Source organism: Polypterus senegalus, chromosome 3 (assembly GCF_016835505.1).
Source record: "Polypterus senegalus isolate Bchr_013 chromosome 3, ASM1683550v1, whole genome shotgun sequence".
Lineage (NCBI taxonomy): Eukaryota > Metazoa > Chordata > Cladistia > Polypteriformes > Polypteridae > Polypterus > Polypterus senegalus.
The window spans coordinates 277,805,861-277,832,129 of NC_053156.1; the positions used below are offsets into that span (position 1 = coordinate 277,805,861).

The following is a 26,269-nucleotide window of genomic DNA, read 5'->3' on the forward strand; positions in this document are numbered from 1 at the left end:
CACCTTCAGGTCCACTGATGACCCCTATTGGACAGCAACTCCTGAAATATCACCGGCAAGATTATCCAACCAATCTGCCTCTGCCGTCTACCCAGCCAATCCAGATAGGCGCTGGCAAGTACATGCCACACGCCATGACCCGCCATGGGCAACTTTTCTATTTAAAATCGCACCCCTGCCGGTTGCGCGTACTTAAGCCCCCCCTAGACGACTAACGGATATGCAGAGCTCACGCATATTAGTTGGTAAATCTCATTTATTTACAATACTGTACAGGATCCCCATCTCTGACTCAACCTTGGTTATGAAAGCAAATGCTGGCTTTTTTTTTCAGGTGCTCCGCACCTTAAACCGCCTGCGCTGGGCAGGTTGCGAGGGCACCGGTGTGTGTGCCCAGACACATCGTGCCTCACAGCGCTCATCTGCTAAATAGCCCCGTGTTCCTGTGGCAGCGCCTTCAGCACATAAATTGTAAGTGCCCTTCCTTTACGCTGCCATACTTTTAACCTTATAAATAACGCTGCTCGGTTTCAGGTTTCTTTAACTCTAGTTTTTGAGATTGTGGGTTTATGGACAATCCATAGGCCCCTGAAGGAGAAAAAAAATGAACACTGTTATTTCTAGGGCCGCTGCAATCTCCAGGTCAAGCATGATATCTTTTTGTTGGTGATACCACTAGCATGAGTGCTGAAATGTTGGCAAGCTATTGTAATTTCTTATTTCTACTTGTATTTTATTCCAATGTCGATGGTCAAACCGGTAGAATTTGCTTCTTTACTTCAGCATTTGTTCTGAGAGTTACCAATAGGTGTCCTGTTCCCCTTCTGTATCAAATCCAGCTAAATTTGAATTTGATTTGGTACATCATCACAAATACAGGTAAGTCAGATATTGTCAAATCATTGGTATAATCAAGATTAAGCCTAAAGTTTTAAGACAATTTATGTTATGTAGGAAAAGTAACTAGAAGCTTTATCCAATGACATCATGTTAAGGAAGCGAGTGGAGATGGCTCAGTGTGGCTCATGATCTCTGTGTTCAGGAGGAACAGCTTTCTCACATATTTAGTCGAACATCTGAAAAGAAAGTAACAGAACATTTACTAAAAATGATTAATAATTAAACAATTTGTTTGAACATAACCATGTGCGAAACATTATGAAATATTATTCCAGCCATTGATTTCCCCTCATCCAACAAATCCATTAATTTATAACCCACTAATTCAGACATTTTGTCCACAGCCCATGCTAAGAATTAAATTAATTCAGAACTAAGGCTGATGTTTCATCTCCATATAAAGTTACTAAAATAAAAAAATATAAAAAATGAGCAGCATCAAAGTGTCAGATGTGAAGACCTGGGATTCTTTTCAGCATGTTGTCATGAAGTATTCACTAAGTTTTGAAACATATTTTACTGTATGTTTAGGTTTGTGTGGCTCTCATGATTTCACGTGGTGAGTGTGACTAAAGCATTTCTATATCATTGTTCATTTAGTGTAATTTTGTATAATAAATTGAATTTGTTTTGTTAGAAGAATAACAAATATTCTGAAAGATCATTTAAGCAGAAAACACAACTAAGAAAGGGCAAAATTATCAAAAATGATTAATTTTTTTTTTTCAATTTTTCAATGCAAAGTGTTGTGATTCTTTCCTTGGAAATGCAACTCTCAGCTACTGTAAGTGGAAGGTAGATGCTGGAGGATGTTGCACTGATGTGGTTGACGTGTCCAGGATGTGTTCTGAACTACACCACAGAGCCCTCCCTGGACAGGATACACATCTCTATAAGGACTGGAGAACGTGTCTAGAGAAAATCACTGTTTATCCACATAAATAAATGGCAACAGCAGGCTGATGCTGACAGTCTTTTGAATTTTATGGAGCCTGCTGTGTCATCAGTAACACAATGATAGCTAAACATGGGCAGTCAGCTGTGATGTAGTAGAAGAGAATAGTCCTCTTAAAATAGTAATATGTAAATATAGAATGTGCTTCTAAACAATCATAACAGAATTGTTCAGGACATTACAAAGGGGCCAGAGCTTATCCTGGCAGCCTCAACACAGAAACCACCCCTGGAGAGGGGGCACTAAACTTCTCCCATTTTCAATTCAGAGTTGTCAGTTAAAATAAACTAACACTCATTTTCTTGGGATATGGTAAAAAAAAAAAAATAATAAAACTAAAGTGCCCAGAATAATATCATATAGACATGGAGAGAAAACACAAGATTCACAAAGTCAAGGTTTGAGCCAGAATTTGAACCTTAGACTTCAGATCTGTAAGGCAACAGTGATAGAAGCTCTGTTACCCTAAATATCATAGCATTTTTTTTGCAACATAAGCAGAATATGTAAATATTTTTATATTTTTGTGTGTTTTTCAATTAGGACAAAGTCAGAAAAAGTAATAATATAAAAGGAGTGGAAAACCCACTGTCCATTGAATTTGCTCGATTTGTGCTAATCAAAGGAGCAGTTTCTGTATTTTGGTCATCTGCAAAAAAAAAAAAACATTTAAACAATTACTGGAAAAGGAACACATTAGGTAAGAGTTGCCTTCGGATTTTTTAGTGTTACTTCCAAAAACAGTCATTTATATTTTAAAGAAGTTAAATAAAAGCTGAAGATGTTCGTCATTTTTGACACTTAGATTTCATCCAAAAATTCTTTCTTCTTATCCTGGATGCAATGAACAAGGCGTGTTTCTACAAAATCATAAATCAATAGATAGATAGATAGATAGATAGATAGATAGATAGATAGATAGATAGATAGATAGATAGAGTGAAAGGCACTACATAATAGATAGATAGATAGATAGATAGATAGATAGATAGATAGATAGATAGATAGATAGATAGATAGATAGATAGATAGATAGATAAAGAATTTACAGGATAAGGAACATGCTTACCTTTCTTTGATCCTGCACAGTAGCGCTTCCCTATTACAGTTTTTCTCGATTGGTTTGGCTCATTTCTTGAAACCGAGATGACATTCTCAAAATAACATGGACAGATCTCCAAACCACCTTGCAAATGTTCACAACAGAATGGCATTTCTCATTGATTTCATCAAATTGCAAATGCCTTAGTACATGTCTCAAGTGTCTCAGTGCATCTTTGCAAATGGTTAAGTACAAGTAGCCTGCAGTTAGCACAATAAGCCCACATTTAGCACATTTTCCAAATAAATAGATCTTGCTGATCTAAACTGATTAGTTGATTCTCAGTCTAATGGTTGTTCTCTCCAAAACATGTCAGCATGATTTCATCGTGTAAGTCATCATATGCACAATAGTCTGTTCAATTGTCAAAATTAGTCAAGAACATAATACCATGAACACCATATATGAATTTCTTGGAACATTTGATAAATTCATGACAGTAATTGACAATCAGGTGAAATTAGAACTTGACCAACGAAGGAGGAGTTTCCCACATCTCAGATGACCAACCAAACAGTTTGTTTAGTTACCTGACAGGTGCTGTCTATTGTTGTGAATGCTGCCAAACGTGTATATATAGAGCTTGGCTAGGGCCAGTACCATTTGAACATGGAGGTACCTCACCAAGTAAATCAAGAAGGGCAACCTCCTGCTCGAGAAGGAGGAGGAGGAGGAAGAAGAAGAAGAGGAGGAGGAGGAGGAGGAGGAGGAGGAGGAGGAGGAAGAGGAAGAAGAAGAAGAGGCGGAGGAGGAGGAGTGAGGATGCGTGGTGGTGGAATAGGGGGAAGAGGCCGAGGAGCACGAAGACACCATGCTGTCCCGGATGAGATTCGGGCCACAATTGTAGACCATGTGGTTAACCATCGCCTGACAATGGCAGAGGCTGGGCCGAGTGCAGCCTAATGTGCCTCGCTCTACTGTCTCCTCCATCATCCAAACCTTTCGCAGGGAAAACAGGTATGTACTCAGTCAATGATGGAGTCATTACAGTATACAGTACTGTGCATACTGTAAAGCAAGACATGTATAAACTCTTCATTCCGTGTGTGTGTGTGTAGGCCTACAGTACTGTAATATATTACCTCAATGTGATGTTGCAATATGATGTTACAGTACAGTAACTCATTCTGTAACAAATACGGCATACATTACGAATTGTCATACAGTGTTGTCCTTTGACTTCTACGTCTAGGATTGGACGACAACCTCACATGGGTGGCAGAAGAAAACTTCTCAATGAACAACAAGAACAAGAGATCTGTAACATGGTGATTGCAAATAATGCTCTCACTTTGAGACAGATCCGTGATGCAATCCTTCAAGACAATGCCATATTCCAAAATGTCAACTCTATCAGCATCTCCACAATAGACCGGTATTGAAGAAGCATCAGATGACCATGAAGCAGATTTACAGGGTACCATTTGAGAGGAATTCTGACAGAGTGAAAGAGCTGCGGTACCAGTATGTGCATGTAAGTCAGTTATTGGTTGTCTATTATAGTAACATTACAGTAAGCAGTGGTTCCCAATTTGTTTGGTTTTCAGTATCCTCTTTACCTTTAGAATCCAGCTTTATCTGACTACAGCATTTTGCCTAAAACTGCAACAGTGTTTCTCCCTCTTTGTGTCAAATACTCCCTGCAGTGCCTCTGCATAGGCCTGTACCCCAGGTTTGGAACCACTGGAGTAGTGGCCAGTAGCAGGCTATATTGAACTTGTGGAGGAGAACATAGAACAATCCCATGTAATTTTCTATTTCTGTTGTGTATGACTCCTCTATATGACTGATTTGATTTTTTACTCTATTGTAGAGAATAATGGCATTGGAAGGGAATGAAACATCTCACATCCTTGTATTTGTCGATGAGGCTGGGTTTCAACCTGGCCAAGGGCCGCAGACGTGGCGTAACATCATTGGTCAGCGGGCCACGGTGGATGTCCCAGGCCAGCGAGGGGCAATTTAACAATGTGTGCTGCCATATCTGAGAATGGTGTGGCCACACACATCCCCAGTTTAGGCCCATATAACACTCAAAGCTCCTCATTTTCTTGGACCGTCTTTATACACATCTGGTCCCAGAAAATGAGAGAGGTCTCGAAGGGCCTCACCTACCACACTATGTGATCGTGTGGGACAATGTAAATTTCCACCGTGGGCGCTCATCAGGGCCTGGTTCACCACCCATCCAAGGATGCTCATGGAGCTACTACCACCATACTCTCCTTTCCTTAATCCCATTGAGGAATTTTTTTCCGCTTGGAGGTGGAAAGTCTATGAACATCAGGCTCAAGACCAGAGATCCCTGCTCCATGCAATGGATGCTGCATGTGAGGACATTACAGGGGATCAGTGTAGGGGATGGTTGAGACATTGCGCGTTTCTTCCTCGCTGCATCGCAAGGGAAAATATCCGCTGCGATGTGGATGAGAATCTATGGCCAAACAGAGAGCAGCGTGGATGGCCAGGAGGATGAGGATGGTGGCCAGGAGAGGGACGGTGACGACAACAACCAGTGAAAGTTACCTTAGTTGTGAAACTTTATTTACTGTAAGCCCTACTGTAGGCTAGATATAATTTTTCTTGTTTTTGTTTGTGTTTATATTTCGTACATGTACAGAATACTGTATACATTTTTATGTACTCTAATGTATGGAAGTTACTTTATGTGTGTCAATAAAAATGATTACAATTTCCTTGGAAGTAGGAGTGCAGTGTGTCTGATGTCAAACTTTGGAGGCTGCTCTTACTGTAAAATCCTTTTTTTTTCAGTTTTATACATAATTGTATTCTGTTGGCTAGACCTCTGCCATAGTGACAAAACATCTAGGCATTTTGACTTGCAGTGCTTACACGATGCCAAAGGGACGATGCATTTTGGGGGCACTAACTATTTAAATGGGAAAGGAATTTAGTTTTGACACATGGGTAAACTATTTTGGGAGAGATACGAGCTTTTGCAGGTGATCCATGGTGTTGTGCTAAACCATCCAGGTTATTTTGGAAAAACGCACTAAGTGAATGCAAATGAGCCAACGCAATTGAGAAAGATCTTTGACATTTTGATGGTACTGACTCTTTATATGGGAAAGGAATCTATTTTGAAGCATGTATGAACAGTTTTGGGAAAGATATGACCTTTTGCTAGTGAGCTGTAATGTTGCGCAGAACTGTAAGACTGTTTGGCCAAATGATCTTATAGTTTTAAGAATGTAATTTCTGTTTCAAGAAATGAGCCAAACCAATCGAGAAAAACTGTAATATACCGATCCCAAAAATGATCAGTGCAGATACACCTAAAGTAATCCATAATATACTTGTGGATGAATGAGAATCAGGATGTGTCCCTGGAGTAAAAAAAAGGAAAGTTTTAGTTTATAAGCTGTATGGAATGTCATTTACATCTGAATATTCAAACATCTGAAATAAGCTCAATTCTGAGTGAAGTTTATTCAGCCAAACTCTGGAAATGAATTTAGAAAATAAAAAGCATTTTGCAAAAAATGCTGTAAACATGTTCTGTCTTCAGCAGCACTTATTCCATGCGCCACAAACAAGTGACAAGTGTCTGCTGTAATTTCTGAACATTGCTTCACTTTGATTATTGTTATTAAATGTTTTTGAAGAAAAAAAAAATTCCAAACTTATGCACGAGAGAGACACACTTTTGAAAAAGACAATCTACATTTTTAATGGTGTGTGGTGTTTAGTGCCTGCATGCATTTTCCAGACCTTTGACTCGATTCTCACTAACATGCTCTCCTCTTGCTCTTCCATATTTACTCTCGTTGACCAAAGTGGGTATAGAAGTTCTAAAGTGGCCCAGCATTAGAGTAGGTGGGTGTTTGGGTGTAACCAGACAAGGATTGGTTATCAGCCTGAGGTTTTTTGGTGCCTGCTGCCTAATGTTCTTGAGCTCTAGCTAAGTCAACAAGTGAAATGAAAATGGAAAAGATTTGAAAATCGATCATTCAACAAATATTTGTAGTCTCCCTTGAACATTAGCACAAAGATTGAAATTCCCAACCTCAGTCTCCTAAGGACCACATTTCTACCATACTTTAAGCCTGCAGTATCTTTGTTTCACATTTACTTCCATTCCTACAATAATCAACATCTGCAATTAAAATGTAATTCTAATGAACTCTTTTTCAAAATAAAGTGCATTTCTTTCTTCTCCCACAACATTGTAAATTATTTTTTTCCTATACAGTAGCAGTTTAGTTCAGTTTTCATTTGATCAGTATTTTCATTTTTTGTCATAAAATAGCAGAACAGTTGATCAAGAAATAATAGCTGATCAATAATAACATGAAAAGGAAGTGTGTCTTCTATTAAGAAAGACAGAGAGGTCACGAGGGAACTGTTAACAGAGCAATCAGTTCAGAATTTGTTTATTACATAACTAAACATTAATTACATTATTTGTATTCAAAAAACATATCGGTAGCAATATTAAGTGCAGTCAACTGAAAATTATATATGGTATAAGAACATACTTCAGAATTCCTTAAATATATATTTATATACAAACACATGTTGCACATTTAACAATCATAGAAAGCTGCACCTTCTGCCACTGTAGCGATGCCCCGATGTCACTGCTGCTGTTTAGTTTGCCCTCACCAGAAAACCAGATTAGACGACTGGACTTTCACGCCAATGACATGTGAAATGATTGAATGAGTGATTTGTATTTTACATATTTGGTCTCTAAATATCTTGGCGGTGCTATTACTCGCACACAAGTGCAGTCTGTTGAGCCTGTGACATTAGGGAAGTTTAAATAACATCATCTAGTGGCACTAATACAACTTTGGCTAAATACATTTTACATAAACTTGCCAAAAAGAGTCAAATTAATGCAAATGGCCTGCACAGTAGTTAGGTATAGCTCTGGTGAGATGACTTCATAATGTCTGTCTTCAAATAATTGAGTTTTTTGCAATTCTGCAGTCCAGGAAATGCCAAGGGGTCTGTGCTGTCCTTTATCTGTTTGTTACAGACTATCAGAGCTTCCCCATTCATAGGCCTTTTAAAGAAAAGATGTTTCGTGTATTATCCCAACAAACTGACATTTCATGCATTGAAAGTAACCTCAAACATCAGGATGAAAATCATCATCAAGAGCACCCAGCCAGACTTAAAACATTTTCAGAAAGTGTGCTCCTGTTTTACTGGCATTACCTCAGTTACAGAACATTTTGTAATTTTAATATTTTACTAATGGGAAAAATATAACTTGGACTTTTATGAAATAATAAAGAAGTCAAAAGCATTTAATTATTGACATACGCAATTGACTCTATTAACAATCGTTACTCTTTATTTTTTTACAATGTACAGCACTTTCATGACTGGTATCACAAGTGATGAGGAGGTTTCTTTCTCATCCTTTTTTGTACTCAAGCTCAAATATGGCATTGATCTTTGAAGGTTTGTTAAGTGCACCATTGTTTATATATTAGACATCTCAGCATTACATTAGTGTTAGAAGTTTACTGACTTAGAATTGAGACTTTATAAAACTGATTATCTTAACATTGTAGATACCTTTTTTGCCTTTTTTATTACTGTATCTTTTCTTTTTTGTCTCTTGCTGACAAAAAGGTGATAGGGCTGAATGGTAGAATAATTTAAATGTGATATTCTATTAATTCTTGTGATTTTTTTTCAATAACTACTAGAGCTTTCAGTGTTTTTCCACTTTGCAACAAACATCACATTAATTTAAATAACTGAGTAAGAATGCAGCAACATTTTATATACTAAAAAAACCCTCTCACTGACAGACAAGGTGGTAATGAAAGGCATAGTTTAAATATGACTCATTTTCAATTGATAGTTTAGGTTATAATGTTTTATCATTTTATTAACATGTAATTTTATTTTAAGCTAGAATTCCACAACATTAGATGAGCACTATTATAAAAAGAAATAAAGAAAAAAAAAAAACCTTCCTTCAAAGTTGTCATCGAATGGGAACTTCATGAACTCTCAGTCCTTCATGTTTAGCCTGGTATGGACCAGCCTAAGACATGACCCTTAGTTGCCTCAGTTAGTAAACATGACTTGCCCTAATCCTCTTTGATGAAAGCGAAACTGGCTCAGGTAAGTCCAGCATCTCAATTTAAGAAAGGCTTATTTATGAAGCACGCTTTGTGGAATAGCCCCCTGGACGTGAACATTAATGTTTTGAAATTCCTGTGAAGGTTTGGCTTTGAGCTTGGGGTTGTTGTCTTCGTGGAAAAGAAATCTTCTAGTAAGACACATGTTTCTTTCACTGCATTAGGTTTTCTTCCAGAATTTCCTGCATTTTGTTGCATTCATTTTATCCCCACAAGTCTTCTAGGGCCTACATCTCCACAGCCTGATGTTGGCACCTCCATAGTCCACAATGGGTATGATGTGTTTTTGTTATTATGCAGTGTTCAAACATGACATTTAATCTGATGGCCATAAAGGTCAATTTTGGTCTCATCAGACCACAGAGCCTTCATTCAGCTGATGTCAGATTCTCCCATGTACCTTCTGGAAATCAGAACCTGAGATGGCATGTGTGTCATTTTCCCTTTTCCACTCTGCCATTAACAAACTCTGTTGTTGTCTAAGCAGACTCTCCAATCTGGGCCATTTGTAGCTTGTAACTCCTTTTGAATTGGCCTCTTGACAGCCTCACTCACTTGTCTTCTTCTTGCACAATCACTCCATTATTTTGGATGGCCTGCTGTCTGCAGATTTGCTCTGCTATTCTCTTTCTATTTCATAATAACTGATTAACTGGACTCCAAAGATATTCAGTCACTTTGACATATTCTTGGTACCATTCCTCAACTTGTTTTTTTCAATCCTGTTTCTTTTGTCTTCATTGTGTAGGCTAGACCGCCATACTGACACACCACATGTTGGACCTTCCAGCTACAGGAGCATTTGAACTATAATTCATTGAAACCCCACGGCATGTGATTTCCATTGAACTAATTCTGTGACTTCTAAACCCAATTGACTGCACCACTGATGATTTAGGTATGTCATATTAAGGCAGGAAGGCATGGTGGCTCAGTGGGTAGCGCTGCTGCCTCGCAGTTAGGAGACCCGAGTTCGCTTCCCGGGTCCTCCCTCTGTGTTTGGAGTTTGCATCTTCTCCCCATATCTGTGTGGGTTTCCTCTGGATACTATGGTTTCCTCCCTCCTCTACACAGCAGAATGTCAGTGCTTGTCATCTACCGAAATTTTCAAATGACTCATTCATTATGGGCTGCATTAATAATTGAGATGAGTCAGAGTACAACAAAGTTTCCAAAGGACTTGTCTTGTGGTGCAGGGACAACAACCTGCAACACAACATGATCAAAACAAAACTGGTGATGGACTTCCAACATGCCAAAAAGCCTCTGAGACCAGTCACCACTCAGAGGAGGACATGGAAGTAGTGCAGTGCTACAAGTACCTGGAGGTGCACATAAACAACAAAATGGACTGGTCTGACAACACAGTGGCACTGGACAAGAAATGCCAGAGCAGACTGGACTTGCTAAGGAGACTCAGGCCTTTGATGTTTTTTTTTGTTTGTTTATCAATTGATTGATTGATTAGATGTATTATATGTTCCGTGAGTCTGTAAAGTTGTTTTATATGTTTCTGCTGCTGTATGCATTTCAATTTCCCATTGGGATTAATAAAGTTTTATTTTTTTCTAATCTAATCTCATTTAATCTGATGTTTTCTTCTTACAGAAAGCAATAGACACAAGTAATGTGAAGGACAGTAGGATTTTAGGGACCTTCAAAACTCCACTCCATGTTATTTTAGAGGAATAAAGTAGATAGGAGTGGCAATCTTTGGTGGATTAAATGGCCTGTTCTTGGCAAAATTGTTCTAATATATCTAATGTGTCTGTGCTCTGCAATAGCCTGATGTCCCATCCCAGGGTTGTTTCTTATCTGTCATCTGATGCATCTTGAAAAGTCTCTATTGACCTTAAACTGGATAAAGCAGGATAAATAAATGGAGAGATTTATAAAATATCTGCATCTTCTACAGCCCCACCAGTCTGTGTTAAGTTCTACTGAAGCTCATTTTCTCACAATCATTGTTATTTTACAACACAGAGGGTCATGTTACTGTGAAAAGTACTTATAAATGAATATGTTCTATATATTCTTATAGTGAAGTGTTTCAGAAACAGTATTGTGGATTTTAGTATAAATGAATCAATTAAATAGCACAGTTTAATGGAATTTAGTAACATACTGTATCTGTACTCTTGTGATTTAACTGTAATAAAACAGATATTTTCTTTTATAATGTTTGTAATATCTGTGGTGGGCTGGTGCCCTGCCCGGGGTTTGTTTCCTGCCTTGTGCCCTGTGTTGGCTGGGATTTACTCCAGCAGACCCCATAACCCTGTAGTTAGGATATAATGGGTTGGATAATGGATGGATGGATGTTTGTAATATTTTGAGTGTGAGTTCAGTATTTTATTGTGATGCAGTTTTTTAAAACTCCATCTTGAAAGTGCAACAGATGTTCATCATAATGAAAGTATGAATAAACAAAATTTTCCTTCTCATTTAGAATATTTTGAGTGAATAGACAGTTAGTGATTCAGAGTTTCTTCTACTGTTGGAATTGTGCTTCAGAATTATACATTTAGTATTTACTTGTGTTTTAGTGTAGATCATATGTGCCTAGTAGTTAACAGATGAGTAGAGGGTGCAGACATCAGACAACAATAGACAACCCTACAAATTGTAAATACTGTTAAATAACTTACAGCATAAAACTACTCTTAGTCTGAGATGCATTATGATACTATAGAACAAAAGTGTAGTTATTTTTTAAATAAAATCTGAAAATATCCTACACATGTTTTAAAGACTTTTAGCTAATATATTAATATTGATAATATATTATACAAAATACTGTATTTTTCTTTTCTTTTTTTTAATAATCTTATTGTATTCATTCTATACAAATCGATCAATGTTTACAAAAAATAGGATTGAGATTGAAAAACTAGTCAACCCCCACCCCTGAGAGAAAGAGCATGGCCAATGGGGTAAAGTTTAAGGCTTGTAAACATACCTAAATTGATGAGTTTGATAAGCCAATAGAGATGAATGGAGAGAAAAAAGAAATGAGGAAATAATTGCTTCCTCTGTGCTTTAAGAGCTTATTGTAAAAGGTTACTGATTAAATCCTGCCAGGTTTTGAAAAAAAATCTGTAGCTGGAATGTTAAATTTGGAATATAATTGTTCATAGGATGCAAAAATGTTGTCTATATAAAGATCTCTAAGCAATTTAATCCCAAATCTTTTCCAGATATTAAAAACTGCATATGCTTGCGAGGGTTGAAAGAGGTGGTTCTCTTGCAGAGGTACAACAGATAAAAGCTTCCCCATCTTAAAATGCTTTCTACACTGGTTCCATATTCTGAGTGAGTGAAGCACAATTGGGTTATTAGTATATTGCAGATAACTTGCATTTATTGGGGCACAAAGCAGGGAATATAAAGAAGTACTGCAGGATTTCACTTCTATTGCGGACCAAGTCTGTGTATGTTCTTCTATTTGTGTCCAGGTTTTTATAGCTTGTATGTTTGCTGCCCAGTAATAAAACTGAAAGTTAGGTAGAGCCATGCCACCTTCTGCCTTAGGTCTTTGTAGGGTCACTCTTTGGATACGTGGATGTTTTGAGTTCCAAATAAATTAGGTTATTGTTGAATCTAATTGCTTAGAAAATGATTTATTAATGTATATTGGAATGTTTTGAAATAAAAAAAGAAGGGTAGAAAGAATATTCATCTTAACAATGTTAATTTTTCCAGCTAGAGTGAGATGAAGGGTTGACCATCTATGCAAGTCTTGCTTAATTTGTTCCATACAGACGGTGAAATTTTGTTGATAAAGAGTTTTGTGTTTACTTGTGATGTTAACCCCTAGGCATTTAAACTGATCTGCAAAAGGTAAAAGGTAGGGTGTCTAATCTAATATTATATGCTTGAGAATTCACTGGAAAGAGTACACTTTTATTCAGATTAATTCTGAGACCAGAGATCTTTTGAAATTCTATAAGTGCTGTTAAGACTGCAGGCACAGAATTTTGTGGGTCTGATATATACAGTACCATATCATCTGCATAGAGAGAAATTTTCTGTTCCAGTCCTTTTTTGATAATTTATCTGATCAGCATTTCAACAGTGAACCGCCAGTGGTTCAATGGCGATTGCAAATAGCAGTGGTGACAAGGGGCATCCTTGTCTGGTACAACGTTCTAGTTTTAAAGTAGTGTGAACAAATATTGTTAATACAAACTGAAGCTTCTGGATTGATATACAGTAGTTTGATCCATGCACAAATGTTCGGGCGATACCCAAATTTCTCTAATGTAGTGAAAAGGTATTTTCATTCAATCATGCCAAATGCTTTTTCTGCATCCAAAGATAATAATATTTCTGGGGTGTTTGACTTTGTTGGTGAGTATATTACATTAAACAGACTTCGAAGATTGGAAGATAAGTGTTGACCCTTGATAAATCCAATTTGATCTTGTGATATTACCGAAGGTAGCACTTTCTCCATCCTTCTAGCTATGATTTTTGAGAGTATCTTAGTATCATTATTCAGAAGAGAAATTGGTCTGTATGATGCACATTGTAATAAGTCCTTATTTTTTTTAGGAAAGACGATGATTAATGCTTGATTAATGATTAATGCTCTCTAAATGTTTGCATTATATTTTTATGGTTAATGATTTCGTCTCTGTTCGTGTTGGTGTTTACTGGGATTGCATTGCGAACTTCTTGCTTGTAGATTTGTTGAGCTAAAAGCTTATTAGCCTTCTCTCCGTGATCATAGTAATAATGTCTGGATGTATAAATTAGTTGTTCAGTTTCTTTAGTTGTCAAGAGGTTGAGTTCTGAATGCAGAGCCTGCCTTTTCCTATGTAGAGCCTTGCTTGGAAGTCTGGCATGTCCTTCATCTATTCTAGTAATTTCGCTTTTTACCTCTGATACTTTCTTGGTTTCTAATTTATTCCTGTGGGAGAGATATGAAATAATCTGTCCTCTTAAGAAGACCTTTAGAGTTTCCCTGAGTATTCCTGCAGACACCTCTGAGGATGTATTTGTCTCTAGGAAGAAATTGATTTGTTTGGAAATAAATTCTGTACAGTTCTCGCCTGCTAATAGAAGATGGGTTAAGATGCCATCTTTAGCTCCAAGATCAGAGCTGCATGGTCAGAAATAACAATAGTATCATACTTGCAAGATTTAATTGTAGGCAAGAAATTATTATCTAAAAAGAAATAATCTATTCTTGACTAGCAATGCTGTACTGGTGAGTAGAAAGAATATGTTCTTGAGTTTGGGTTTAGAAACCTCCAGGGGTCTTATAAGTTGTGGTCAGTTACAAACTGTGTAATTGTCTTTGTAGTGTTAGATGTCACCCCCATGTGAGAGAAGTCCTATCTAAGAGTGGATTTAAAACACAATTAAAGTCCTCAGCCATTATAATTTTATGAGTGTTCACATTGGGAATGGATGCAAATGCATTTTGTATGAATTCCTTGTCATCAATATTAGGTGCATAAACATTTATCAGAATCATTTTACAGTTAAATAAGTTGCCCATGACTATCACATATCTCCCTTCAGGATCAGATACTACATCTGATGCTAAAAATGAGACTGTTCTATGTATGAGAATTCCCACACCTCTAGTTTTCTTTGTAAAGCTAGAATGGAACATTTGGCCAGTCCAGTCCTTTTGCAGCCAGAACTGATCCTTGCTTAGTAAGTGGGTCTCCTGTAAAAATACTATTTTAGCGATTAAACCTGTTAGGTGAGAGGGTACTTTCTTTCTCTTTAATTCGTGATTCAGGCCTTTAACATTCCAGCTCACAAAGTTAACTCTCCCATCATGGAGACATTGATTCTGAATTTTTGATGTCATTTTATAGTCTTAACTGGAAGTGAAACAGCTTTAACCTTTATTTCCTATTTCCCCGAGAGTTATTGCCATGCAGACTATTGTCACATTGGTAGTTAGAATTATAAGGATTGAAAGAATAGATTAGATATAACCTGCTCTCTTTCTCTCTTCCTCTTATCCCCCCACCCCCCCATTTTGCCTCCCCACGTTTGGCTGGACCCCACTTTGCAAAGTCTCGGTCCTCTGACATACCTAGAGACAGAGCACGTCCAAAGCAAAACAAGTCCCCACGCAGCGGCACTTTAGGATTAAAAGTAGAGATATCTATTGCCAATATAGTCTAAATACTATATGCCTAAAATATAATCATTAACAAAGTATAAGCATAAATATAATCTTCAGCAATCTTAAAGTATTAAGATAATAAACCCAGGGAATGGTGTTAGAAAGTGGTCCAGGATAAGCATAGTAAGTCTTAATGCAGTGTTTCTCAACCTTTAAGTATTTGTGACCCGAGTTTTCATAACAGTTTTAATCGCACCTCCCCTAACATTTTTTTGAAATGTAGATGCATATTTTATTATACCTACTTAACTTTTATCGACATTTATCTAACTCTATATTTATTGTTCTAGTATTAGAATGTAGTTTAAGTTAATTTATTTTGGTTTCAACAGATGTTTTACTTTATATTTTTGATTCTTGTTTTCTTTTTTTCACATCTTCGCGTCCCCCTTTTTGTTACTTCGCGCATCCCTAGGGGGGCCCTCACCACACAGGTTGAGAACCACTGTCTTAATGCAATAATAACAATAACAATAAACCAAGGGTATGATGTTAAACAGTCTCATTTAGGGTAGTAAAAAAAAAAAAAAGTTAATTTCTTCCACACACAAACGTCTATAACTGTAATTAAAACATAAACAGAAAGCGTCCGAGTAATGAAAAGGATGTATAATTATAATACCCGTATAATACCCATATCATTACAAGTGGATCTGACAGCAAGTTATATATCCTTGCCATGCCATAACAGGATGCAACTCACTATTGTGTTTCAAAATAGTGTCGGGATCAGCTTTCTTATTTCTTTTTCTGCTTCCTCCTTGCTGGAGAAGATGTAGTATTGGTCTTGCACATCCACTTTCAGTTTGGAAGGAAACTAGAGGCTGTATTTGATATCGGATTGCCGTAACCGCTGTTTAATGTTATAGAAGGCTGCACTTTTGCCAGCTGTTGCGGGAGAGAAATCAGGGAAAATACAAATGTGGTTATTTTCATATATAATATCTTGCTTGTGTCTAAGGAATGCCATCTCATCTAGCTTATGTAGTAACCTCTCGAAGCGGATAATAAAAGACTTAGGTTTAAAGGTGTTTGATCTGTGTATGTGATAAGCTGCTGCTATCTCGATATCTAATTTAAAGTCCTCTCCAATTATTTTAGAGAATAATTCAGCTGCGAATTTCACTGGGTTTGGACTTTCATGATTCTCAGGTAGACCTTCGATTCTAATATTATTCCTTCTGCTTCCATCTTCCAGAGCAGCAAGTCTGTCTCTGAGGTTTTTGCATTCGGAATTGGCAGCTGTTGCTTTTCCATCAGTGGTGGATGCTAGATATTTGGCTGTTTCAATTCGAGACGTGAATGTCTGCTTAACATCCTCCAGCTGATCGGCAAGTGTGCTTAGTTTAGACGCATTTTCCTGAATGTGCCCCTCTATTTTATCCAGCAGACCTTTAAAGGCCGACTCAAAGCGAATATATACAGGAACGCGTTTCTCTGAGTCTTTATTATCCTGTCACAGCTCTTGCAGCTCCCACCACAGCTTTTCACTTGCCTTTTCGCTTTTCTTTATATCATTCTTTATCTCTTATACCTTATACTGTATTTTTCTAACCTCTTTTTATCACAGTATTGTTAAAAATGTACAGATATGCAACTATTTTTTATTTAATTGTGCTATATATTAAATCAATCAATTCAAATACTTTTGTAAATATATTGCACTGCTGAAAATACAAAGTATTTATTCAAATTTATAGTTATTCTGAAACCCACTTAATCCAGTTCAGAATTATTATTGACCCGAGACAATCCCAGCCGCATTAGGGGCAATGCAAGAAGCAGCTTTGGACAGGGTGCCAGTTTATTGTAGAGCCCACTGACATACATACCCACACTCAAGATCACACTGACATCAATATGGAATTGCCATCCAACCTGGGATGTAGGTGGAAAACTCATGCAGACACAGAAAGAACATAAAAATTCCACAGTTCTATATAGCATTTTACCATTTTAAAATGTACCCTTTATTAGAATAGGGTTTTATATTATGAAAAAAATCTGGTTAATTTCTTAAAAATGACAGAGAATTCTGGAGCGCCACACACCCCTTTCCAGTGAAATTAATTGCATATTGTTTACAAATTTAAGGCACTTGATTGTAATCATTTTGTAACAAGTTAATAGTGCATGGACTGACCAAACTTTTTCAGCTACCATGACTGCTTTAGCATGGTTAGAAGACACTGCAATTACAAGAATTAGAAGAGACAATGTATTTATAAATAATGATCATGACTGGCTTCTAAGTCCATTTGGAATTCCAAGGGCTATCCTCTTGGAGCTGTGTGCTGAACTGATGCCGTTCTTTATAGGAAAATTATTATCTAAGGAATATTATTAATCAATGTTCTGCCAGGTTTCTTTAGCAAGTGGATGTAACCAATCATGTTAAAGGTTTTCTGATTATGTAATGAATTCCTTGGACTTGTGATCTAATCAATGAAGTGCCTTGAGCGTCTTGAGCACGGAAAAAGTGCTATATAAATAAAATGTATTATTATGATTATTCTTTTTATTATTAAGGGTATAAATATAGCACAACAGACACCTCTCCCTTGTAACACTTGCTAATAAGGTGCTTGTGCTCCTGTATAGGTTTCCTCTTGCAAGAGTTAGATAATAAAGTACATTAACTGATGCTTTCTCCTGCCTGTGTTTTATTGCCTCCATTACATGGGGAAAACAGGGCACCCTGAGGGAGTGCTGGTAAATTTCTTCCACATTCCCCTGACTAAAGAGTCAGCCAAGTTCACAGCATTCATAACCCCTTTTAGGAAGTATTATTTTAATCGCCTTCCATTTGGCATTGCTTCTGCACATCAGGACTTTCAATATCACATGGTCTCAGATGTCACTGGAAGGAGTCACATAGCCATACGGATGATGTGCTCATTTGGGGAAAACACAAGAAGACCGTGGTGCACGGCTGCACACAATATTAAAGAAAATCCAGAAAGCACGTATCACTTTTAGTAGTATTTAGTAATGTTTGAACAAAAAAGAGGTGCAGGTTTTAAATCATATAATCTCAGCTGATAGGATTAAACCAGACCCTAGCAAAACAGATGCTATGCTTAAAATGCAAGAGCCTTCTAATGTCCATGAGCTAAGGAATTTCTAGACTTAGTAAATTAGCTTGGAAAATTTATTACACACTTGGCAGAAAAGGACAAACCATTGAGAGACAGATGCTTCATCTTTTGCAATAAGAGCAGTCCTTCTGTAGAGGTGGGCAGTGGAGTGGAAGCCTGTGGCATATGCATCATATTTGCTAACACAAACTAAACAATGATATATGCACAGGTGGAGAAAGAAGCACTGGGCCTAACATTGGCATGCAAGAGATTCAGAGACTACAATTGGGAAACACAATATGATGAAAGCTGATTATACGCCTCTCCTGAGCCTTCTTGGAACTCATGCATTGGATACTCTTCCACCAAGAACTCAGTGCTCTGGGATGAGACTGATGAGGTACTCTTATTCAATTGTTCATGTCCCAGGGAAAAGTCTGTGGATTGCAGGTGCTCTGTCACATACACCAGTCAGATGGAAAGCAAATCATGAGGAAGATGAATTCATGAAAAGCACCAATATTTATATTGATCCAATTATAGAACATCTTCCAGGCAGCACTGCCTATATTGAGAGCCTGAGAGAGCATCTTAAAGATGACAGTATCTGCTCCCAAGTTATGTCAATGTGTATAAGTGAGTTTGACACTCTGCTGTGAGAACTTGGTAACTTTTATTTAACAAACACAGTCTTACAGCCAAAGACCTTCTCGCTCTGCCCTACTCTCCCTCTCTTCCAATTCCCAGCATTCCTCCTCTCACAGCGTACGTTACACCTCTAACACTCAACAGTATAAAACAAAAATAAAAACTATTACAATGAATTAAACACTTTTCCTTAAACAATATTTAACCTCAATTATAGAATTTCAGTTTATTCTCACTTATTTTATTTGTCCTTATAAGTCCAGTTTCTTAGGTTTAACTTTACTTCTCCCAAATCTGGTTCTTGGTGTTGAAGTCTGGTTTGATATAACATTATTTTCTGGCAATGGTGATGCCGTGAAAAACAAAAGTGTTGGCACCTCAGTTTGTTCTTGAGTGACATCCTTGTTTTCTGTAGTAGATGGCTGCATATGGATCAAGTAACAGTGATTGTGGAGTATTGTTTCATGAGGCACATCAACCAAATATGAAAGTGTGGTCAAATGTTCTTAAACCACTGTTCTGTGTATGTTAGAATCAGTCAACCAGACTTCACTTCTAGTTGGCTACTTTCTAACTTTGTGCCTTTGTTAAAGTTATGAATATCTGCTATCCTCTTTTCCATTTCTCACAAAGCAACTGTGAATGAATCAAGAACTGAAAGGTTCAACTATTATGGGAGTACTGGATACAGTAATATGGAGTTGTCTTCCTATAAGCAGCTGAGCAGGACTGTACCCATTGTGAAGAAGTGTAGATACAGTATATAGGCAAGCTGTGCTATACTGTATGTGGATGACAGATTTTTTATGGTTTTTATTGCTCACTCTGCTTCACCTTTACTTTGAGGAATGTTTGGGCTACTAGTCACATAGTTAAATCTATATATAAGTCTAGTCCAGAAAATTGTGGTCTGTCATCTGTGACTAAAATTTCAGGTATGCCATGATGAGAAAAAATAGACATTAAAAATAATATGACATTGGTAGATTTTCAGGCACTCAGATGAGCAATCTCTACATACCTAGAGTGATACTCCACTACTAGTAGGTAGTTTTAGCCTTTTAATGAAAATAGATCTGCACCACGTCTTTGACAAGTTCTGCCAGGGTAGCCGGTTGGTTTTAATGGTTTGTTGTGTTTTGTTCTTTCTTATGCATGTCCTGAAATTCTGTACAAGCTTGTTCAGTTGATGGCTGATGCCAGGCCAAAACACAGACTGGCAGGCACGTTCTCAGCACTTTACCACCCTTTGATGTCACTCATGGGTCTTAGACAGCTTTTCTTAGTGTGGAAGTATGACAGGCCCAGTCCCTTTTAACAACAATCCATCCTGAATGGTAAGGAAAGCACATCAGGCCCAGGGCTGACTCAAAGGTTTAACACACTCAGTCGTAAACTACTAACAACTCCTTCATTAACGTCCTCAATTTGAAAAGCACATCTCTGTCTGAGCATTATTTTGCCAATTTGTTTCAAGAATAGCGTCAGGTGTTAAATGTTCTGTTTCTATTCAAACTAACCATCCCAGCTTTCAACTACCTCTGCTTGTTTGCCAGTAACGCTAAAGGACCATTGTGAGCCTACTGCCTATAGTCAGGGAAAAGATTAATCAATAGCAACAGGAAAGGTTGGGTGGTCTTTGTGTTGATTGACATGTGATGAAGTCATCATTAAAATAAGAGGCATTGGGAAATAAATAGTGTGGGCATTAAAAGAGCCATTCGGAAAACTTGCATTGTGAAATAAAACGATCTTTAACAAAAATAAAACCTGCAATAATAATAAAATAATAACTTTGCATTTCATAATAATTTGATGGCTTTTCATTATTATTAGATTAATTTTATTTAATTATGCATTATGTACACTGTACATATCACTGTACTTTTGCATGCGATTATTTCACAATAGCCATTTTATTTATTTTGTTTTGTCACAAATGGTATTTATATCCCAAAGGCCTTAAAGGGTCATTTAAAACAATAATGAATTAAGTGTTATGGCAATAAACAAAGTTACTTATTCTATTATCCTGGTAATTATTCTCATAAACTTTAGTGTATTTTTTGAATGCTATTTATGTTTTTTCATCCAGTTTATGTTACTGCTGAAATGAGCAGTATACAGTATATTTGTACATTCACTTATTATTTCACAGACTCTGAAAATTTTAAATTTAGTTTTAATTAATAAAACCTCTGCTTATTGTCATATTTAGTTAGCATTCTACTTTATACAGACTAAGTACTCTTAACTACAATAAAGTCTCAAAAAATGTATCTTTATTTACACTGTATGTTACTTAACCCATGTACTCTGTAGTAGTGGCCAAGAAATGGAGAGAAAGAACTGTATGATTTAATAAAAGCCAAAGTGCCAAATGGCATAAAATGGCAAGCAATGTGAAAAAAGTTCATAGAGAAAAGAATCTAAAAAAAAAACTCATATCACTAATGCAGCAAAATCCACACATCAGTTATCCAGGTATAAGCACAAATATGCAAAAAGCATGTTTATTTGCTAAAATTTTGTTAAATAGTTATTTCTGGAATTATCAGCGCTTAATGAGAATTACTTTTTGAACTTGGAGACAGCTCCTGAACAACAGATGAAGGGGAGAGGCAGGTCTACAACTTAAGAAGTCCTTCCTAAGAGGCTTTAGCTTCCTGTTTATGTGTGTGCTGATAATTCCACAACTAAGTACTTGAAAATATTTTAGCAAATGAATTAACTTTTAATTTACCATTGCTAAAGCAGCTGCACAGACATATGGCACTAAGGTCATTGGTACCTGTACTGGCAGTAATATCCAAACCCAGTGGTCGATGCTAGCAGGTAAAGGGAGCACCGTTAGACATAGGAAGGAGGCCTTTTAAACTTGTTTAGCTTGTTGGAACTCCAGAGGCAGATAACAGGCCAAACTGAATAAGGTTGATGGAGGTTGCAGAAGCAAAAACTTGGGTGTGGGAGTTCGGTGAGGCCATGAAAATGACTATCGGTTAGCCTCGGAGAGATTTTTGCAAATTGTCGGGCAACTCAGGAGGAAAAAACAGTGCTTCTCCCACGTGGTTTGTAGCTGCTGACGTCACCTGGGGCGAGTCACACAGAGGAAGGAGCATTTCGAGGATCTCCTAAATGCCACCTTCTTTTGAGAAAGCAGAGTCAGGGGACTCAAAGGAGGACTCACCCATCATTGGAGCTGAGGTCACTGAGTATGTAAAAAAACTCCTCGGTGGCAGTTCTGTGAAGGTGTATGATATTCACCCTGAGTTCTTAAAGGCTCTGGGTGTTGTTGAACTATCTTGGGTAATACACCTCTTAAACATTTCATGGACATAAAGGACAATGTCTCTGGATATGCAAATTGGGGTGGTGGGGGTCCCCATCTTTAAGAAATAGGACCAGAGGGTGTGTTCCAACTTTAGGAGGGCTCAGATTTAGGAGGAACAGTATGGATTTTGTCTTTACAGAACACTGGACTAACTTTGTACCCTTCTGAAGGGTTCAAAGATATATGCCCAACCAGTCTACATGTGTTTTGTGAACTTAGAAAAGGCATACAACTGCATAGTTCAGAGTGTCCTGTGGGGGGGTGCTTTGGAAGTATGGGGAGCTGTTGAAAGCTATTTGGTCCAGGTACAACTGGAGCAAAAGCTTAATTCACATTGCAGTAAGGTAGACTCATTCCTGGGTGGTTTGGGACTCTGACACAATACTATTCACTTGCAGAGCCACAGCACCATACATCACCGCAGTTACAGACCCGGAAGTGATGTCTCTGTAGTTTCAGGACCGACTTTGTAAAACTACTTTTGGAAGGTTTTGGCAGGGCAAAGCCTGGAAAGTAATGTTGAGTCAAGCATCCGTTCAAAAATTAAGTACATCAAACCAAACAATACGCATCATTGTGAAGTTCGGAGGGTTTCTGCCATCACATCGTGTCATACATCAAACTGAAGAATATGGATCATTTCAGTGAAATATTAATATTAACATTTACGTTGTGTTCGGGTCTGTGGGAACCATTTAACATGTCGACAAAATTAAAATCATCAAGATCTGTGCTAATTGAAAATAGTGTTTCATTTACATTCATGAAGTGAAGTATACAATATAATTACAATGTTTACACCACGTTAGAGTTTAGTAAAACATTAATAATAAAAGTGATACATTTTTTAAAATGTACAATGCATGCATGCAATATTGTTTTAAACCAATTTAGAATTAACATTTAAGCAAATCTAATATTTTTAAATATGTATGCGAAGAAAATGGCAATACATATTCTACACTGAATTATGCTATATTTTAATTGCATTATATAGAACTAATCTAGTATTTGTCACTTATTATTATAAACAATGGGCCATCAAAAGAAGATAAAGAAAAATACTAATAAGAACACAATTTATTTATATAGCACCCTTCATATGCCCAAAATTCAGAAAGAAGAACAGGACCTAAATAACATTGCAGGCGGAGTGGTGGCTCTGAGGCTAGGGATCTGCACTAGTAATAGGAAGGTTGCTGGTTCAAATCCCGTAAATGCCAAAAGGGACTCTGCTCTGTTGGGCCCTTGAGCAAGGCCCTTAACCTGTAATTGCTGAGCAATTTGAGTAGTGAGCTATATAAATGCAAAGAATCATTATTATTAACATTGGCTACAAATGATATCTTCACTAAATAAAGATAAATACAGGATATACAAAACATTCAAATAGAATAAAAGACAATAATGCAGACTAAAATACAACATATACTACAAAAAAATCTTGAACAAATAACATAAACTGTGATAAGAATTCAAACCCTGAGAATCTGAGCAGACAGACGGGGTAAACTGAAAGAAGGGGCCAAACGTCAGGTCTGTTTAATGTCTTCCTAAACAAATGAGTTAAAAACAAATGAATGGAGTCAGCTGATGTCATTAATTTCAGGAGGTCATTCCACAGTCAGGACTCTATACAACTGAAGGTCCTGCTGTCACCCACAGAGTGCAGGTTAGTGTGGGGAACAGATTCAGAGGACATTAGTGGGCAGGTTAATAACAGAATTTGATGTTCAATCCTGTAAGACACATGGAGCAGTGAAGGTGCAGCAGGATGGCTAGGATGTGTTGTTGGTTTGTGTCAGGACTGTTGCAGTTGAGTTTTGAATCAGCTGGAGCTGTGATATAAGATTAGAAGTGTCACCTGCCAGTAGTGACTTACAATAATCAATGTGGGATGTGATAAAAGCATGGACAAACTTCTCAGCATTAGAAAAAGAGAGGAATGAGCAAACATAAGAAATGTGACAAAAGTTTCTTAATGTGGCTTACATGGGTGAAATAAGAAAAGGAGGAATCAAAGTGACACCGAGATTCTTTGCAGTAAAAGAACGTCTGATGAGATCATCACCCAGAATGATTGAAGAGGAGTTTGTTTTCTTAAGTTACACTTTAGTGCCACTTTGCAGGAGTTCAGTTATGTAGCAATTTAATTTTAAGAGTTTTGCTCTGTTCAGGTTTCAATTTTAATTTAATTTCACTGAGGCAAGTTGTGAGCTGAGAAAGCTGTGATGAAGTGTCACTTTTCACACTGAAATAGATTTAAGCATCATCTGCATAAAAAGATAACCCATTCCAAAGCTATTAATAACATGCTCAAGGGGAAGCATAGAGATACAGAAGAGCAGATGATGTCATTTCATTAACATTCAGATGGAGGACCTTCTGTGAGAAATTAAGGCATGAGGGTTGCCCTGGACATGACATAAGCTGCATGGCCACAACGCCATATGCAATAACTTTTACACAAACTGGGACAGGAGCCCCTCAAGAGGAAGATAACAATGCTTAGCACAATAAGGAAAAATAAGCCAGAGCTCCCATCTCAACTGCTGGCCACACAGAATAGGCAAGTGAAGACTTTCACGTTTGTCTAAACAAATGACACATCCTTGGTGCACAATGTGATCTGCACAGTGACAGGAAAGTCCATGGCCAGAAATGATAATGGACTATAATGCTACAAAAAGAAGAGTGGAGAATTTAGACAACTGGGACAACATGTACCAAAGACCCCAGTGTGTACAGCCATTGTGTCATTTTAACAGTCCAATCCACAGGGGAACCAATGACGACACGGGTAGTGCATATGCATAGTGAGTGCGTTTGTGTGTCTCACTATGTGAACTGTACAGTTATTACAGTATTGTGTAGAAAATGAAAATATTCAATTCTGCTTGATAAACAAATAGAATGTGATCTGAGGGTAAAGTGTAAATAGGTTATTTATTGCTTGTTAAAATAAAGTGACCATCTGATTAAAAAAAAAGTCCCTCAATTGTGCATACGTAGCAAAAACGTAATGAGATTTAAATTTAAAGGAACCCTTTTTAATCCGAGTATTGCATCAAGTCAATGAAACTTCTGGGCTGTTGATCAGGTCAGTGAAGTAGCAGAGGGGCTTGTTCATCAGTTTCAGATGCTTTGGTGCACTAGAGGGGCAACAATGAGACGACCCCCAAAACAGGAACGAATGGTTTAACAGGTAAAGGAAGGCCACTAACATTTTTCCCTCCTCATCTGTTTTGTTACTCGTTTTGCATTTGGCTATGGTCAGTGTCACTACTGGTAGCCTGAGGCGATACCTGGAAACTACAGAGGTGGCATAGGTAGTCCAACTAGGACGTTATATCAATACGTACAATTGCCAGAAGATTTACTTTGTCTCCTAGCACAGTCTCAAGTGCATTGAGGATATTCCAGGAGACACACAGTTACTCTAGGAGAGCTGGACAGGGCCAGAGAAGTTCCTTATCCCATCAGGAGGACTGGAGGAACAGGATGAGCACTGGCAGAGCCTACAAAATTACCTCCAGCAGGCAGGCCACTGGTGTGAATGTCTCTGACTTATCTGACAAAAAGAAACAGACCTCATGAGGGTGGCCTGAGGGCCCAATGTTCTCTAGTGGGCCCTGTGAAGCTTGATTGGCATTTGCCATAGAATACCAGAATTGGCAGGTCCACCATTGGCGCCCTGTGTTTTTCACAGATGAGAGCAGGTTCACCTTGAGCACATGTGACAGACGTGAAAGGGTCTGGAGAAGCCGTGGAGAACGTTATGCTGCTTGTAACATCATTCAGCATAACTGGTTTGGTGGTCGGTCAGTGATGGTCAGTCTGGGGAGGCATATCCACAAAGGGACACACAGACCTCTACAGGCTAGACAACGGCACCTTGACTGCCATTAGGTATCGGGATGAAATCCTTGGACCAACTGTCAGACACTATGTAGCTTATGTTATGTCCAGGGCAA

The 26,269-nt window shown here is 37.6% G+C and overlaps 1 protein-coding gene and 1 long non-coding RNA gene across 3 annotated transcripts in view; both read right to left on the minus strand.

The window, feature by feature from the left end:
* Positions 1 to 337: 337 nt before the first annotated feature.
* Positions 338 to 3,021, minus strand: LOC120526209. Its single transcript, XR_005633100.1, has 2 exons — positions 2,925 to 3,021; positions 338 to 1,076 (listed from the first exon to the last, which is right to left on the minus strand). It is a non-coding gene; the product is annotated as an uncharacterized LOC120526209 (long non-coding RNA).
* A 3,132-nt stretch (positions 3,022 to 6,153) lies between these two features.
* LOC120526210 overlaps positions 6,154 to 26,269 on the minus strand; it is a 46,857-nt gene continuing 26,741 nt past the window's right edge. For both annotated transcript variants that reach the window (XM_039749250.1, XM_039749249.1), the window contains one exon: positions 6,154 to 6,304. In XM_039749250.1, the coding sequence (XP_039605184.1) occupies positions 6,162 to 6,304 (143 nt within the window). In that variant the 3' untranslated portion in view covers positions 6,154 to 6,161. The remainder of the gene's footprint in view (positions 6,305 to 26,269) is intronic.